Raw genomic sequence first — 19,146 nt, forward strand, 5'->3', positions numbered from 1 at the left:
GGCAGAGCTGTTCACAATGCATTCATTCAACAACCACTTAGTGAGCATTTGCCCAGTGCTGGACCTTGTGCTCAATGAAGTGGATTCAGATAAGTGTAAGACATGGTTCCTGCCAGTAATGAGGGCACACCCTAGTAATGGAGACTGACAGATAAATACATCATTACAATACACTCTTAAAGTGATGACAGGAGATATGCAGAGGATGCCAGCCATGTTTTGACAGACAGGAGACTTGCTGCTGTCCCTATTTCTGGTGGGAGGTAGGAAAGATTTCAAAAAGAACTCCCGACCAAAACCCCCTGATCTGTCTGCATTTAACCCGTCTTTCCCATCCCCTGTATTTAAAGATATTCTAGATTAAAACTCCTATTTTTTAAAAAATGCAAATTTCATTCTGTTTCCCCATCACGTTAACGTGAATTCTTTCTGTTTTCTCCAGTAAGGAGCTAGCTCACCAAGGATGAAGCCGAAGTGTGTAGGGTGGCAGAGCAGGACTGGAGGGTAGGAGCATGAAGGGGACTAAAGAGCAGCATGAGGAGGCTGGAAGAGCCAAGAAGTGGCGCATGGGAGAAGGCTACAACTTTACCTCCCTTCCAGTTTGGACCCTTCCTTCCCCCACTGAATTATCAGGAAGAAAAAGGCAAAAAAGGGGCCAAGAGATCCTGGAGGGAGTTAGGTCAGAATATTAGGCTGGTGAGACTCTGTGTAGGTCCTCCTGGGAAGGAAGGCTGCCAGGAGAGGCAGGCTCCTGCACTGGGAAGGGAACTGGTTGAGGGATAAGTGGAAACGAGTTAGTTCCTAACCGCAAGATTTCCGCGAGGTGGGGGCTTCTCGTAACTTTGGTTTAGGGAATGGGGGCGGGGCAGGAAGAGAGCGGTCTGCGAGGCAGGTGGAAGGCGGCGGCGACTTAAGGAGCTGAAGGGTGGGAAGTGAAAGGCTCTCAGAGCTGGAAAGGCTGTGAAGGGAGGGAAATGTCTAGGGGGTGGAGGAGCTGCCGTCCCGGCTGCGGGCACTGTGACGGCTAGGTGGAGCTGGGGACGCGGCGGGGTGCCGGGCGGGAAGGGGGGAGTCGTGACAGGACGACGGGTGGGAGCGGGGAAGCGGCTGTCGGACTGGCCGGGCTGCTGTGCGGGAGTGCCGTGAGGCAGTAGCGTGCTGGGTGGGGTGTGCAGGCGCTGTGAAGCTAGGGGTCGGGCCGGCAGGGCTGCGCGGGGAATGGGGTGCGGAGCAGGCTGCCTGACTCAGTTTCCGCCAGGCCGGGGGACGGGAGGAGCTCCTGTCCGGAGCGGAGGCTGGGCGGACTCACCTTGGCGGCGTCTGACAGCTGCACGAGCAGCAGCACTGACAGCGCCAGGCAGGACAGGCTAAGCAGGGAGCCGAGCCGAAGGAAGCCTCCCCACAGGGTCGCCATCGCTGCCAGGCCCAGCGGTTCCCACAGTCCGGAGCCCCCGAGACCTGCTCCCGGCTGGGGCTCCGGCTCGGGCTCGGGCTTGGGATCCGGCTCGGGATCCGGCTCCGGCTCGGGCTCCTCCGCCCGCACTTCCGTCTGGGCCTCAGCGTCACCGGCCGCGCCGGGTCAGCTACGAAAAGCATCCGCCCCGGAAACGGTTCCCGGCGCGCAGGGCCCGGAGGTTGCGCCGTGCCGCGCCCGCCGGGCGTACAGTCCGGCGGGGAAAACGAAGGGGGCGCCTCGGGCGGGGCAGCCTCGGCCCAGCGGCGCTTTGAGGCGCGAGGCTGTCTGTCCTGGGCGCAAAAGCAGCTGGGGCTGTGGACCGCCAGTGCCGTGGGACGTCCTCTCGCCCCGGGAGACCCCCAGCCAAGCCGGGACCTCAGACGGGAGCTTCCAGCGACCCCTGCGAGGCCGGAGCCGTTCGCTGCCAGACCCCTGAGGCTGGAGTGAGCCCAAGCGCTGGGATCGCTCGAGAGGGCGGCACGTCGCACCGGCGCCGCGGGGGCGGCTGGTGGGGGTGGGGAGTGGCCGAGCCATCCCGTCGCAGCAAGCCTACCCCCAGCCAGAGGGTCGGGGTCCTCTCGGGCACTTCGGGTACTAACCTGCCGCTCCCCGCAGGGTTTCTAACTCTCTGCTTTCCAGGCTGGCTTCTGTTTGGGTCTCCCCGCTTGCCTCCCGCGGGGGGCTGACCGCCTAGGCCCAGCCTGCTGCCGGACCTGGGCCACAGCGGCGCGGCTGCGCCGGGCTGGGCCACGTCAGGCCCGGCCAGGCTCCGGGAGGGGGAAGGTGTGGAGTTGGCCGAAGAACCGCCCTAGCAGCCTCCTCCGGCCGGGACTCCAGAAGGTGGGCCGTTGCGGCGCTACAGTCTTACTCAGGGCGACTGGCCTCCTAGTCAGAGTTGGGGGAGCGCTGACCGGTCTTCCTAGTGCGGGTCATCCTCTGCAGGTCATTTAGGAGAACCCTGGAGATGGCAGAGTGTCTCCAATTAAAATATTTTTTTAGTGAGTGGAGATAGTGTGGAGCGGAATACTGGAAAGGATAGAGCTCACCTCTACAGATTTGCTGGGTGACCTCGGGCAACACACACCTTTTCTGGGCCTCTGGTTCTTGGTTCGCTATGAGGAGATTGAACTCTTATCTGTGAGTTTCAAATTCTCCCATGTTTTTTTCTTTAAATAAAACTTAAACGTAGTTCTTTTCCTAGTTTGTGAAATGTTTTAATTGGATTTTTAAAAAAATATTTTTCTCCCGTGTGACTTTTTCATTTACCTTTTTTATGTAGGCTCCACGTCCAACACGGGGCTGGAACTCAGGATCCTGAGACCTAGAGTTGCATGCTCTAAGACTGAGCCAGTTAGGTGGCCCTTCCACGTGATTATTGTTGATGCCAGAATCTAACACAGGTGTCTGATAATGTGCCAAAAATATATTTAGTCCCTTTCAATCCCAAGTGGCAAGTGGTGCCTAGTCCCAACCAGAACCAGAGGGGTAGGACTAGATGACCTTTCATCAAAGCCCCTCCAGGCTGCCCTGTGAAGGTACTGTCACGTTAGTGACATATCCAGTCTTTGTTGTGGGTGTTCTGGCCAGAGAATAACCTGGAGACACTTAGGGTTAAATGTGTCTGACAGTGAGGCACTGTGGATCTGTGATTGCTGAAAGCAAGTTCAGGATCAATTTAGTGTTAATTGTCTAGGTCTGGCATATAAAGGGAGCGCTCATTCTGGCTAAAACTGGCCTTTTCTTCAAAATTGTTCTCAGGGCCTTTATTGGGAATATAGAAGCTTAAAGTAAATATATAGTAATGCCTCTGTCTGATGGGCCTTATCCTTTTAATGGAGAATTACCAAGTGCACTCATGGAAGAATTTTAGAGTTAAACTGTCCAGTACAGTAGCCACTAGCCACATGTGGTAATTGAGCATTTGAAATTGAGTAAGTGTAAAATATACACTGGGTTTCAAAGACTTAGTACAAAAAACCCCAAAATATCTCATTATTTTTATCTTAAGGTTGAAATGTTTCAGATACATTGGATTAAATAAAATATATTATTAAAATAATTTCACTTGTTTCTTTTTTCTTCTTAACTGTGGCTACTAGAAAATGTAATATTTACATTAGGCATCACTGTCCTAGAATATAGAATGTGGCTGCCATGAGTGGAGTGTGACTGAAAGATGGTTGCCTGGCTGGAGACTGAATGAAGACTCAGGCTTGGGTAAGGAGAAGAGTGACAGGGAGGAACTGGCACAGCTAGAGCTAAGGCTTTGGGGGAGGTATGTGTCCACCAAAAAAATGAAAGTAATTTTAGGTGATGCAATAGAAATAAAGAGGTTTTTAAAAAAGAAGGAAATAAAGAGTTAGTTCCTCTTGTTCTGCCCTGTTCACACGTAAATAACACTTTCCCCTTAGGTCAGGGGTCTTCTAAGCTAGAAAGACTTACCTGACTTAAGTGCACTCCCTTCTGTATTTGTGCAAATATTTCATAACCCCATTATTGTAAAGTTATGTTTTCATTCCTGCCTCTATATTGCCAGCCTCCACCCATATATGGTGAGCTTTTTGAGGGCAGGGGCCTTGCCTATTATCTTTGTACCTAGAAACTGGGATATTATAAAAACCAATCGGTGTGGGGACCCAGAGAAGGGAAAAGGTGAATGGGAGAGGCTCCTAGGGTCTGTGTCAAAGAACCAGGTACCTACTTGAATCCCACATGGTTCTTTTCTGACCATGAGAAGGCGATGCTGGGCCCAAAGAACTATGGATGGAATGGGATCTGGGGCACCACAGTAGGCAGGAGCGGAGAGATTTCTGACCTAGGGTCTTTCCAGACCTTTAGGCCACATCAGAGTTCTTTTTACAGGCAAGACGGACTTAGCACCCAATCTTTTCCCTTAGTACCCACTCTTCCCCTCCCTTTTCCTTACTTCCCTGTTTGTTTGGGTTTTTGTTTTTGTTTTTTTTTTTTAAGATTTTATTTATTTGATGGCGAGAGACAGCAAGAGAGGGAACACAAGCAAGGCGAGTGTGAGAGGGAGACGCAGGCTTCCCGCCGAGCAGGGAGCCTGATGCGGGACTTGATCCCAGGACCCTGGGATCATGACCTGAGCCGAAGGCAGATGCTTAACAGCTGAGCCACCCAGGCGCCCCCCTTGCTTCCCTGTTGACTAGGTTTTCTTACTTCATTCTTTCCTAAGGAGTGACACAGGTCCAGGGGCACCCTCCCACCTGGACTGGCCCTCTCACTTCTTTGTGAGGTTTGAAGAATTCCCTGATGGGGAATTTAAGTGTGGAAGTCAGAAGGTTAGGAAGCAGAAGTGACAATTATGTATGTGGGACCACGGTTTTGCCAGCTCTGTCTGCAGCCCCCTCCCCCGCTTTGCCCTCCAGTGATCAAACAGCTTTCTGGATGTCCCTTTTTTATTTTTCCACCCCACCTGATCTACTCAACACTTTCCCAGGGTATGCCAGTCCAGAACAAATGGAGTCATGCACAGCATCAGTGATGATGGTTTCCTTGGCTTATGCCTCTAGTGGTTATGGCAGGACACACACACACACACACAGTTTCTTCCAGTTATTTCTGAACACACCCAGGAATGTCTTATACAGCCTTCTCCTTTACCATATGTTTGGCCAGGATGCTTCCTCCTACCTGACCTCCTTTAGTGAGATTTTCTGTCCTCCGCTTCCTGTAAAGCCATGTACATGTCCATGCCCCATCACTTGCTGGTCCCCACCATGATAACAACAATGTATAGGGCCAGAATATTGCTTATTCCTAGAGATGCAGGTGCCCCTATTGCTGATAAGTTACTGGAGTCCCTAAAATCAACACAAGGTGTAGTACCAAAGCAGGGAGAATTTTAAAAGTTTCTTTCAGAGGAGTGCTAAATCAGTATTGTTGGTTTCCCAGTGTCGTAAGGGAACACTTAAGGAAAGCAGTCCCTCCTCTCTAATCACTAAGATTTTCAAATACATGGAATACATTATTTGTATTTATTTTTACCAATATAGTATATTTTTAAAAATTGAACAGCCTTTTTCTTACCTTTTAGCTATCTCTTCTGGGATATATCTCCATATTGATAAAATGCTTATACCTAGTTCTTGATTTTTCAGTTTGGCCTATTATTTTACTTCTTCCTATAGGAAATAGAGTATGCATATATACTCTAATGCCCTCTCATAAGCACATATATTATTTCTCTGTCCTTTAATGTGTCTATATCACCTTAGGTAAATAACCTCATTATATTATTATGACTGTACATATTATTCATAGTTGGTTTCATTAGCATAATATTACATTTTGGTTTTTTGATTGAAATTAGCCATTGCCTCTTTTTCCATGCTTTCTTAAATGGCTAGCACTCAAGTATCTATAATTAATTTATCCAAAACTCTCCTCTCAATACACTCAAACACATCAGGGAGCCTATCAGTTTATTTTTTAAACTGGAGACAACCCTCCAGGAGTCTGTCATCGTCCTTCATTCTGGACTAGTTGTTCTCCAAGCCTGCTGCACAGTTTTTGTCCTAGGATAATTTATCATTTCTTCTCTTTTCTACTTCTTTTTTCCTGAAAGATTTCCATATTCCAAATCTTCTTTTGAATTTTTACATTTTAATTACCCTGTACTAGAGTACTTTCTTGTCCACCCTTCCCCCCACCCTTTCTATAGCATTCGGTTCCATCTGGGGATGCAATATCTTATTTCTCTGAGAATATTTCTAATGTTTTATTTCTTGAATTGTCTGCATTGAGTTTTTCAGTCCTTGTTTCTGTCTTTAGTGTTATTAACTTTTCTTAAATGTCTGGAGATCCTTGGCTATCCATTCATATGTAAGAGTGTGGTCTAAGAAAGCTGATTGGAAGCTCTGTGTACATGACAGGGCTTGTAATTAGGACACCTGCAGTATTTTTCAAAATTCTGGTTGCATACTCATTAGTGGTCTGTGAAATAAATGAAGTCAGTTGCAACCAGTCTTCCTCCAACCTGCCCCAAATGACAGAACAGAATGGGAAATATTATATCAGAATATATCACATACAAAAAGAAAATTATTTTGTGAAACTTTGGTTTTATATATGTACACATCATATATACAATATTAAGTACTGAGTCAATCCCATAAAATGGGGATTTCTTATTGTGGGTGTTTTTTCAAAGAAGTTTGTTAAGTTACCACTTAGTATCCTCAAAGAGATCTCCAAGTATCAAAATAGGTGAGTCTTTCCTCTTGGAAGGAGAGGTAAGTTTCTCTGAAGAAAAATTCTCTACACTGCTTGCTGGTCCGGTAGCCAGTGTTCATTCATTCAAGTATTTGCTGAATACTTACTTACATGCTAAACACTGTTCTCAGTACTGGGTATATATCAGTGTATAAAACAGACAAAACTCCCTACCTTCTTGGAACTAAGATTCTAGAGGGGGAGAAAGACAATAAACAAACATGATAAATTATACAGTAGTTAGGTATTGTGCTATAGTAACACAGTAACAGAAGGGAAAGCTGAATATATGCACATAGATTCCAATAAGGGGTAGATATGGTACGGGTGGTAAGTGTTATGATTATTTCATGAATGAAATTGAAAGCAAAATCATCATCTAAGAGTGAGAATGGGGAAAGAAGTGTTAGAAACTTGAGAAGTAGAGAAGGTATGAAATAACGTAGGACAAAACCCAGCAAACTACAGCTGGCGGCCAAATCCTGTTTTTGTACAGCTTACAAGCGAAGGATAATTTTTATACTTTTAAATAGTTGGGGGAAAATATGAAGATGAATTCTATATTGTGACACATAAAGATTACATAAAATTCAAATTCAACTCATTTACATATTCCCTCTGGCTACTTTCTCCTACAATGGCAGAGTAGATTAGTTGTGAATAAGACTGCATGACATGCAAAGCCTAAAATACTTATTATCTGGCTCTTTACAGAAAAAGTTTGTGGAGCTCTGATCTAGGAGAATAGAAAGGGAAATGACTAGGAAAATATGATGTTGGGCAGCGGTAAGGGCCCAAGAATTATGGTCATGAATTTAAGGTAAGACCAGTCACAATTAATCTTTGACAAAGGTGGCAGGAATATGCAATGGGAGAAAGACAATCTCTTCAACAAATGGTTGGAAAACTGGACATTTACATGCAAAAGAATGAAACCAGACCATTTGCTTACACCATACACAAAAATAAACTCAAAATGGATTAAGGACCTAAATGTGAGACCTGAAACCATAAAAATCCTAGAAGAGAGCACAGGCAATAATTTCTCTGACATCGGCCATAACATCATTTTTCTAGATACGTCTCCTGAAGCAAAAGAAACAAAAGCAAAAATAAACTGTTGGGACTACATCAAAGTAAAAAGCTTCTGCACAGCGAAGGAAACAATCGACAGCCTATTGAATGGGAGAAGATATTTGCAAATGACATATGCAATAAAGGGTTAGTATCCAAAATATATAAAGAACTTACACAACACCAGTAAAACAAATAATCCAATTAAAAATGGGCAGAAGACATGAACAGACATTTACCCAAAGAAAACATACAGCTGGCCAGCAGACACATGAAAAAATGCTCAATATCACTCATCATCAATGAAATGCAAATCAAAACCACATTGAGATATTGCTTCATACCTGTCAGAATGGCTAAAATAATTCAAGAAACAAGTGTTGTCAAGGATGTGGAGGAAAAGGAACCCTTGTGCACTGTTGGAGGGAATGCAAACTGGTGCAGCCACTGTGGGAAATAGTATGCAGTTTCCTCAAAAAATTCAAAATAGAATTATCCTATGATCCAGTAATTGTACTACTGGGTATTTTCCCAAAGAATACAAAAACGAATTTGAAGGGATATATGGATTCCTCTGTTTATTGCAGCATTATTTACAACAGCCAAATTATGGAAGCAGCCCAAGTGTCCCATCGACTGATGAATGGATAAAAATGCAATATGTATGTATACACACAAACACACACTGGCATATTTTTCAACCATAAAAAAGAACAATGTCTTGCTATTTGCAACAACATGGATGGATCTAGAGAGTATAAATCCTAAGCAAAATAAGACACTCAGAGAAAGACAAATGCCATATGATTTCACTCACAAGTGGAATTTAAGAAACAAATGAACAAAGGGAAAAAAGAGAGAGACAAACCAAAACCAGACTTTAAACTGTAGAGAACAGATGGTTACCAGGGGGGAGGTTGGTAGGGGGAGTAGGTGAAATAGGTGAAGGGGATTAAGAGTACACTTATCTTGAATGGGATAGGCTGGTGATGGGTAGTAAGGAGGGCACGTATTGCATGGTGCACTGGGTGTTATACACAACTAATGAATCATCGAACTTTACATCAGAAACCAGGGATGTACTGTATGGTGACTAACATAATATAATAAAAAAAACATTAAAATTTAAAAAAAAGTAAAAGTACACTTATCTTGATGAGCACTGAGTCATCTCTGGAACTACTGAATCAGTATATTGTACACCTGAAACTAATATAACACTGTATGTTAATTACACTCAAAATAAAAAATAAAAGATAAAATACATCAAAAAAAATAAAGTGAGACCAATCAGCATGGTTACTGCATAGGTTTAGGCAGAGAGTAGGCAAAGAGCTGGCTTTAACATTGTCGTTTTGTGAAATGACAAAAAGAGAGGGTAAATGGAATTAAAATATATGCAAGTGAATCATTATATTGACTGACCCTGGGATCTAAACTGGTTATGAAGTGAGGAGAGGAACTCAGGAAGGATAGGGACAATGAAAGGTGGTAGTCAAAGGAGTGTTGAAATCAAGTTACTAGGAGATGGCTGGAAGACAGAAGGCGGTGGTCAGACAGTGAGATACATCAACCTGACATTATGCAGCGGTTAGTTTTTAGAAATAAGAAAATCAAAGGTATGACCATGGGAATGAGTGCAGGGAATAGGAGAGTATAAAATCAGTGGAACACCGTTATTCAAGGAACCAATATGTCAGGGTGTTGAAAGGATCACTCATGTATGTAATTTAATCATCAATATTTAAATCAGGAGTAGTGTTGTGAGGAGTGAAATGAGCCAAGAGCTAAACTTTTTGAGAAATGAGAGTGAATGACCTAGGGGCTTGTAGATTTTGTAGATGACCGCAATTATGAAGGGAAAAAAGTGATATAATTTGATGGCATGAAACTCAAAGCTGGGGAGTTTTAAAGGAAGACAAACGGAGAAATGTCTGGACGCAGTGATAAGGAACAAGGAGAGCATCTACTCCCAACTCTTGACCAGTAATAGGACTGTGGGAGGAAAAACCACCTTGAGAGGGTTGCAGTGAAAGCATTGTCCTAAGAGCAGAGCCAGGGACAGAAGCGTCTCATGCTTCGGAATGCTCAACTTTAAATCCCCATTTTTAGTGATGCCTCCTCCCAGCTCCCAGCTGTTCTTGGTGGCTCCAACTAATTCAGTTTCTCCAGAGGATGAAAGAATGAACAAATGAATGAGTAAGGGGTGAGATTTCAGGTCTAACTGACTTTATAGTCTTTCAAGTAATCATCGTGTTTTCAGCCATCTACCCCTACCCTTTGCTATTCAGATAACTGAGGTCTCCAATTCCTCACTCAGTCTTTTCTGGGGTTCTGTGATATACATTTGCTTGCTTATTATTATTGTCCCCCACCCCTAGCCCCCACTCCCCATTAGGTTTTTGCTCTCTCTGGACTGCTCCAACAGTTGTTGCTTGTCTTTTACTTTCCAGATTCAAAGATTTTGTTGATATTGTTTGGGTGCTATTATCTTTTCTCCCATGTTCTTTGTCTTCATTGATTTACTTCATTTAATATTCCTTTACTGTCATTTTAGCAGGGTTTCAGGAGGAACCTGTGTTTTCGGTCCACATTTTTAATAAGATGTTGCCAACAAGACTTTTGTTAAGGAAGGAGTCAGACATGTCTGACTGGCTCACTCTTCCCAGGATGCTTCTCAGTCCTTCAAACACACAGGCTCTGACTGGCAGGCTTCTGGTATACATAGACAGATCTGAATTGCAGTGGTGGAATCAACTTAGGATGCTGGGATTCCCACTTTGTTTTTGCTTCCCTTTAACCATCACTCTTCTCAATTCCTGCCCTTCCCCTCACCCCTTACTTCCTGATACTGAGCCTTACTATTTCTGAAATTCTACTCTCCATGGGGCATGTCCAGCTGTTCTTACTCTAGCTACCCTTCCTCAGAGCTTAGCACTGGCCCCCTTCACACACCTCTGTGGTCTAACTGTTCTCTATGAGACCTGTTCACCAATATACTTTCTATACCCCACTGGTTTGTATCTATCACAGAGAAACTATTGTGAACTCAGACATGTGGACAACAGTTTCTGTAGAACTTTCAAAACAGAGTAATTGCTTCTTCATATGGTCAGCCCCAGCACCAATCAAATTCTCATGTCCTTACCCATTTTCAAAATAAATAAGATGGGAACCACTATACAAGCTCCCCAAGTACAAGGTCATCGGTGTATCCAAGGAGTCCAGCAGTTCTTAACAGAATCCTAAGACATTCCATCTTAGTTTGCCACACGATGAAAGCAAAGTTAAATTCCTGTTACACAGGCTCATAGTACAGAAGATTTCATTTTTCCCTCCCTTAACCCTCTAAGTCTCTCCTCTGGCAAACACAAGTATCTCCACTAGGTCAACCATACTCCTTTTTCCCAATCTATTTCTCCTGTTCCAGGCAACTGGCATGGTTTGAGTAAGTCGACATCAAAGTATGTGAGTTAAGTTTTCTGAATTAATTACAAATTTGGAGGGGCGCCTGGGTGGCGCAGTCGTTAAGCATCTGCCTTCAGCTCAGGGCGTGATCCCGGTGTTCTGGGATCGAGCCCCACATCAGGCTTCTCCACTGGGAGCCTGCTTCTTCCTCTCCCACTCCCCCTGCTTGTGTTCCCTCTCTCGCTGGCTGTCTCTGTCAAATAAATAAATAAAATCTTTTAAAAAAATAATTACAAATTTGGAGGCTACTCTGGCTCTAGTAAAAGCAATGATAACTTTGAATTACCCTCTCTGATTTTGGTGGCTGTGATTTGCTGGTTAGAAGCACAGGTCTAAAGATAAAGGGCTGGAAAGAAAGAACAAAGCTTGTAGTCATCTGGCTACTTGAACCTTTGGACCAATCACTACTAAAAATCAGATAAAGACCCATTTTTCTCCATTCTGGTCGGGTATCTGGCAGCCCCAGTCTCTTCAAGAACATACCATGACCCATAAATAAAAGTGTCTTTAAGAAAACAGTTGTCACAATGCCCATATGCTTGACACCATGTAAGAAACACCATATAAGAAACAGTAGGTCATTGGCCAGACAAATAAGACAGTAGCATAGTATAACTCAGGATACACTAATAATGGAAGGAAGAAGTGGCAGCTGACAGAGGAGTCCAAGCTATAATACAAACTAGTTTATCTCTGCTTTCTGATTCCATGAGAACAGTAACCTGCAACCCTTCAAATCTGGGTAAAAAGATCATAATTCAAGACCAAATTAATGAGTTTGTTTGTAGTGATGGCAGTGATTCAACAAGACTACATTTGATTCACAATGCCATTTAATAAAGATGTCCTAGAATCAAAGAATTTTGGCATTAGAAATTACTTCGGAGGTCTCCTTATTCCACCTTCTACCCAATACCAAAATCTTTCACAATATTGCTAGGAAATGACCATCCCACCTTTCACATCCAGTGAAAGAAAATTTAGAGACAATTCATTTAATTGTGTTAAATAGTTGTACCTTGATACCACTCTGAGCCTTAGCACCATAAACAATACTACCTTCTTTGCAGGAGTTAGCATACTCCCCGGTTTACAGTAGATGCTTCCCTCCAATTGAGCCAGGATATGTATGCCTCTCTGCAACCTCCACCTACTGAAAATGCTTGCCTTCTGGTGCCAGAAAGAACCATTTCTCTTTTCTAGATGGTCCACAAATTGTATACATGTCTCTACCTTACGAATGACAACTATATACAGAGTCCTCAATACTTTTATATTCCTTAACTAAAACACCTATATCATCTTCACATAAACTTTTGTTAATTCAAGCTCTCCCCCACTGTGCAAGAGCAATAGGTTTTTAAAAAATGAAAGTCAGAATGTACTTTTTAACTCTTTTAAAACTTAATTTTCTTTATTTCATTCTATGAAGATGATCATGAATCTTGATTCAGTTACTCATTGTTTAAGAGTCAGGTTGGGTAAGTCTTTTTAATGTTTTATATTTATTTTTTTATTTTAAATATTTTAAAAAAGAGTTTATTTGAGAGAGAGAAAGAAAGAGATCGCGTACGCACACAAGTGGGGAGAGGGGCGGAAGGAGAAGCAGACTCCTCACTGAGCGTGGAACCTGATGCAGGGCTGGATCCCAGGACCCTGAGATCATGACCTGAGCCGAAGTCAGATACTTAACTGACTGAGCCACCCAGGCACCCCCAATTTTTTATATTTAGAATAAATGGACAAAAAAAGACAGAAAATCTTTTGAGGTGGAATGGCAGTATCATCTGAGTACCAGTAGAACTGTAATTCTAGATTGTGATAACCATTGTGATAGCTAAAGAATGTTTCCTGTTGGCATTTTAATCACACTGTTTCAATATTAAAATATTAATACTTAAAAGGTAAGTTTCTACCATCTATAAAATGCATTTATTTGAAATTTCATTTAGACAATGGCTTTAACTATATATTAAGGCTCATTCAATAATACTTCCCCTTCTGAAACCTGTCCTATTTGTTTGAACTAAATAAATATGTCCCTTTCTAGAAAAGGGAATATTTTTCTAGAAAAATATTCTCTAACACACAGCTGACCCACCATAAAAGATTGTTCTCATATACTGTTCAATCTTTAAGGGACTACCATATGCCAACAACTTTACATTTGATACTGTGTAGCAAGTACTATCATCACATCTGTTTTACAGACTACAAAACCAAGCTCAGAGAGGTTCACTAATATGCCCAAGGACATACAGTCAGTAAGAAATTGCTGAAGGACCAGTAGCAATGGAAGGAATGAGGACCTCAAAGCCTTGCTTTCAGAGGACCCAATGAGAGAAACTGATGCAGTTAGGCTGTGCCTGGGTTCCCTCACCTTCCAGGGGCCCTGACACAAAGACTTTGTCAGACAAGCACACAGAGGGGAAGGTTTTACTTTATTGTTACATCAATCTCACAAATAAACCCAACACAGCCAGAAACACTGAGCAGGTAAAAGTGCCAATGTAGAGGCCTGGCAACAGAAGGAGGAAAGAATCCAGTTCATCTCCTCCATGTCTCCAGCCTGGAAAGATATTTCTATTAAACAAAAGTCAGGGCAGCTGACACAATAAGCAATCCATTCTACAGACACTTTGAGCTAAGGAATAGAAAATCTTACCAGGTGGGTCTAGTCAGGGCAAGGAAATAGAAAAGTCAGAAAACATTTGTTTCTCATATAACTCAGGCACAGATATACCAAATAACAAAAACAATATTTTTCAGACTTCCTGTATTTGAGATGGACATCTAATAAGGAATGAGAGGGCTACTAGTTCTACAGGGTTACTTCCTGCTACTGCCTGTATTCAGAACACAGCATGGGTAGACACTTTCTTCCCACATCCTGAATCAGAGGTGCTGGAGAGAATTTTCTAAGATTCTGGGAAGAACTAACCTTACCTTTTCACCTCGCCAGCCCCTGAAAAGTAGATCACGTACTCCCTCATGAACATCAAGGAGATATGGGCTGTCAGAATAATCAACTTGGCAGCATTTAGAGATTAATGAAGCTCAAGACTTCCCATCCTTGTCTTCAGACATTTTTAGGTACCTCTATCAAGCCTGGGGTTTAAAGCACAATTATTTGCCTAGTGAACTCAAATGATCTGATTGCACTGAGTGAGATTATGATACCTTAAGCTCAGATCAACCCAACTGTTTCTATTCCAAAATTGGAAAGTCAGTGACTGATTCTCAGAGGCCAGAAAGATCACTAAAGGCCATCTGATCATCCCTCTGATGCCACAGAATCCTGAACTCAAAGGGCCAGAGCTGGTCACATCTTTTCAACACCTAAGAATTCCTGGCCTCACCTGGTCCACAGGGAATCCAAATAAGGATAAGCCAGGCCAAGGAACTTCCCACATGCCTCACTTGTGGCCTAGAGTCAAGGCTTGGAGTGGAATTTTCAACCCGGGGAGAAGGGGTGAAGTATTTTAGCTCAGTCTTAGGATAAGGAGCAGGCCAAAGTGGTGCCATGAAAGGTAGGGTAGGAGAGTGGAGAGGCCTCAATGGAAAGGCACAGATCCCCCCTGACCCACCCAGGCAAAAATGGGGTGCATTTGGAGGGGGCGCTGAAGGCTGATAAGCTGGGATCACCCCTGCTAAAGTATAGACATGGCCTTTCCTGCTGTGGCTGTGCTTAGTTTTCCACCTTGCTTCCTCTATAGAGGCTGATAAGGGGCTCTGGGGGCGACCCAGACTGCAGTATGGCTGCCTAGCTGTTCAAATGAGAGTCACTAAGTCCCTAGTCTTTAGGAAGTTTCTGTAAGCCTAAAAACATTCAGAGTTTTTGAGTTGTTTAATAGAGGTGGTAGCTGAACACTTGACGAGATTGTTGGTGGGACCTGGCAAAATTCAAAGTGGCATCTATTAAATGCTCTGGAAACTACTGCTATGAACCAAGGGTAGACTTGGATATCTCTTGAAAAGATATCCACAGCTGATTATTTTTCTGACTTCTCCATGTACTTCTATGACCAAATTGAAGGGGAGATTTCATTACAGGCATCTGCGTGCCTAGACTGATAGCCCAACAAAAAAGCTTCGAGACACCCCTGTGATCTCCAATATTTTCAGAAGGGTCGGGAGACATTATTGGGCAGCGGGAAGAAGCTGTCCTTAACACTGTCATCTCCTGTCCTGCCTCTTTCCTTGAAGCAGAACAAGGCTGAAGATTTCCCAACCTTCAGTTCCCTGTCTGGAAATTTCATTCCTGACCTCAACCCCAGAAAGGTTTCCATAGGTAGGACTTCCCACCAACTGATTCTACCCAGTACTTCCTTCTATTCTGGATCTGCTTGGATTTTTTTCATCTCCTTTCCCTATTTCTGATCCCTGCTACTTGAGTCCGCGGCGGACAAATAACAGGCTGGGCAGAAACACTGACTAGATCTTGGGGGTATTAATGTCTAATAATGATCCCTAGATTATTTACCAAAGCCTTCAATTCCATCTCAGAAAGTGATTAATGTTCTTCTGTCTGTTGTTCCTTCCCTCTTCTCCCCTCCAAGAAGTTCAAGGTGAGAGTCCATCTCACTCGTTTTTGTACCCTCATCTTTTAGGCACCAAAATAAGGTCCTAAGTGTGACGATTTGAGGCAGACACTTTTAGTAGACTTAGCACACGGGAGGAAGAGCTACCCAGATCCTCCTGGAATCCATCCCCAAAGCAGATTCTTCCCCTACCTTGCCTTTTTAAAACCCTTACCTCTTCATCCTCCTCTCAAGGCCTGAAGACAAAAGAACCAGCATGGGAGAATAAACATAGCCTTGGCTTCTCAAGTGTGAGTTCTAGGTTCCTCTGCCACTGACTTAGTATAACAGCTTAGACAATTCACTTGCCTCTCTGGACCTATAAATGAAAAAGTTGGACTAGATGATCTCTCTGGGTTCTTTCAGGTACACTTATTCTTGAGAAATCAATGAATGAATTAGAAGAAATTCTAATTCTGAGACATAGGTATCCTGCACCTCTTTGAAACAGCTGAAAGGAGGTAAAGGTCAGGTTCCTGTTTTTTATACATTTTAGCTATAGGAAAAGAAGCAAGTGTATCTATGGAGAAACAAACTTGACAGCCCCTATACTTGACTAATAAAAGCAAATTCCTGAAAGCAGCAGAGAAGTAGGCCACAGGTGAGACCTGGCAGTGTCAAAANNCGGAAGAGTAAAAAACAGTGGCTATAACCAGATAAGATCTCTAAGCACAGACTAAAGTCTAGAGAGGTCTGGGCTGGAAGGAGCCCCTGGAGCTTCTATTAGAGGGAAGGACTTGGTCCACAGCAAGTTGCTACTGCATTTGGTTCAAACCCAGTTTTCTCAATCTGTCAACCTGGTATGTGTGCATATGTGCAGACATGCTGCAGTCTGTAGTTATGCTTCTGAAGTGCTGAAATGAGAAAGAAATAGAAGAAATGATACCAAATTCAAAGAAGTTAGATTGAAGGCAAGTCCAATTTTAGTTTAAAAGCTTATTTTTCCCACCACTCTGTGCAGTATTATCACTTCTTATTCTGGAATGTGGGCTAGAGAGTTTTGTGGGATGGTGAACTCTAGGGGTTGGGGATGGGTGTACTTGTGGTAAGACTGAAGGATGAAGGCAGGACACAACCCAATATCCTGTGTGAGAACCCCTCCACTTAGAGACAAATGGATTTTACTTGACCTGACCCATTTGGGCACTTACTTGTCTTCATTCAAGGAAACTGTCTCCACAAAAGGGATTTCTTCTTTGTCTGTCTTCCCCATGATCAGCCGGTGCTTATCCAAATTTATGATGCACTAAAAACAAAGGAGAATCACTGGTCACTGTCAGTGACCCCAGTGTCAATGGTCCATGTAAGAGGACCTTGCCTCAGAGAATAAGAATCAAAGGGAAAGTAGAATCAATCCTACCTTAAGGGATCGGAGAGTCTGGAGACCAAGGGACAAGTTTTTCTCATTGTCCTCTAAAAAAAAATTAAGATCCAACTATTGCTATGCTGATTTATAAGTCAGCCATATCACCATCTAACCAACCTTCCTTCCTTCCTTCCTTCCTTCCTTCCTTCCTTCCTTCCTTCCATCCATCCATCCATCCAATAAACATTTGTTGAGCATCTATTATATTAAGTAATTTTCCCAGATCATTATAGTTAAAAGGTAATAGAGCCAAGATTCAAACCTAGGTCTTTTAAACTCTAAAGAACAAAAGGCCTTTAGACAAAACCCAGGAATCTTGAGTAGTCCAGAGTAGTGTACATAAGGGAAAATATAGGAGATGGGGGGAAGTTATCAAGCGATTTATGGCAAAGGAATAAGGGGATCTTGCCCTCTATCTCCAACTAGCTCAGGGAAAGCTCTCAGGAGCCACTTTCACTGGCACACAGAAATGTTTCTTACCCCTTACTTTTTTTTTTTTTTATCCTGAATTACATACTCCTTTGTTTTAGTGATTCTCAACAGGTCTTGAATCTAGTACTTCAGAGAGTAAAAATTGGGACAAGTCTATAGTACATAAAATGGAAACCTGGAATTTTGAAAAAGTATATATTTACAGGCATGAGATCTTATGAGGGTTTGGTGGAAGTAGGGAGGGGGTTTACAATAGGGGTCCATAGGGCCAGTTCTCAATTCTACTCACCAACCACAGCTGCTGGACAGTCCAGGCGGAGTGAGCCCAATGTGATCACCAGGTGCTCAATCTGGCCCACTACTTTCAGATGCCGGGGTAGAGAAAGCTTCTCTCCTTCATGCTTGTGAGATCTGACATGCTCCTTGAGTCTGCACCAGAGAGGGAGATATCAGAATCCCCTTGGCAGAGGTTTCTGATGTAATCTGACAATGTCTACCTTATGACCCCCTGTTGGACTTCTCCAGGGATTTCCTGGGATTAATTTACCAAAAAACGTGCTAGGCAGCCTACACTGCTTGTTTCAGAATTTTGTCCTGCATATGCCAGAGGATATAAAAAACGAAAGATTCAGCTCCTGTTCTCAAAAAGCTATGTCACTATCTGTACTGTTGAAAAATGAAAGTTGATACACTCAGAAAATCCTTTTCTGAATCCTAACATCCCCACCTATATGCAAGGCAATTTAGTTAACATGTCTTTTTACCCATCTGTGGGTAAAAGATGTCAAAAAAGGGCAGGAGTTTGTCCTAATTTTAGAAGATGCTTTTTGTTCAGCGTCTAATTTTCTCTTTGCCTTTCTTATTTCTATTTATCCTCATCAGTCTTCAGCTATAAGGTTCATGGAGGCTGGTACTTATTTGCTAGGTACATTGATATTGATATTGATATTGATATTGATATTGATATTGATATCATCAAGGAATATCATGGGGAAAGTCCTGATTAATTGAACTTTCTCTGCAGGGGAGAAAGGAAAGGAATAGCACCCAGGTTTCACACAGTTATATAAGTAGATTGGAACAGCCAGCACCCAAGCTATCATGGGTTGTTGGATAAAAACTTAATTATGGACTTTCTGTGCCAATACTTCTGCTTTACTCCATTGCCTCTCTTTTGGTGTTATAACTCATCCAAAAGCAAAATAATTGCAGTTGTACAGATGGTTATTAATTCTTCTGGAACTATGGCAGACTGCTGCCTAATTATGCACCAGGACATTATTAGTCTTTCTAGAACCATCATGTTACACTACATCTCGTCTCTTCACCACATAAAAAAGCTCAGGATTCTTCCCACAAGAGCACTTGTGTCCTGGACTCCTCCCACAAGCCTAAACAGCAGTGTACAAAACCCAGAGAGCCAGTGTCAAAGAGTCACAGCAGTGGTGAGGGGTGAGAACAGGGTAGAGATAAGAAGGAACAGATCAGGCAGCAGAGGTCACTAATTATACAAATCAAGCCTTGTTCAAGTCCTA

The 19,146-nt window shown here is 43.1% G+C and overlaps 1 protein-coding gene across 7 annotated transcripts in view; it reads right to left on the reverse strand.

The window, feature by feature from the left end:
- Positions 1 to 19,146, reverse strand: part of LOC103656411 (transmembrane protein 9B) — a 52,002-nt gene that overhangs the window by 14,759 nt on the left and 18,097 nt on the right. For 2 of the 7 annotated variants that reach the window (XM_040630757.1, XM_040630758.1), the window contains 3 exons: positions 17,901 to 18,040; positions 17,174 to 17,226; positions 16,965 to 17,059 (listed from right to left, as the gene is read on the reverse strand). In XM_040630757.1, coding sequence (XP_040486691.1) covers positions 16,965 to 17,059; positions 17,174 to 17,226; positions 17,901 to 18,040 — 288 coding nt within the window. Of the gene's footprint in view, positions 1 to 1,309; positions 1,572 to 8,922; positions 8,975 to 13,655; positions 16,133 to 16,444; positions 16,668 to 16,964; positions 17,060 to 17,173; positions 17,227 to 17,900; positions 18,041 to 19,146 lie in introns of those variants that run through there. The other 5 variants (XM_040630760.1, XM_040630759.1, XM_040630761.1 and 2 more) reach the window with 5 other exon arrangements.

Source organism: Ursus maritimus, unplaced genomic scaffold, assembly GCF_017311325.1.
Source record: "Ursus maritimus isolate PB19 unplaced genomic scaffold, ASM1731132v1 scaffold_16, whole genome shotgun sequence".
Taxonomy (NCBI): Eukaryota; Metazoa; Chordata; class Mammalia; order Carnivora; family Ursidae; genus Ursus; species Ursus maritimus.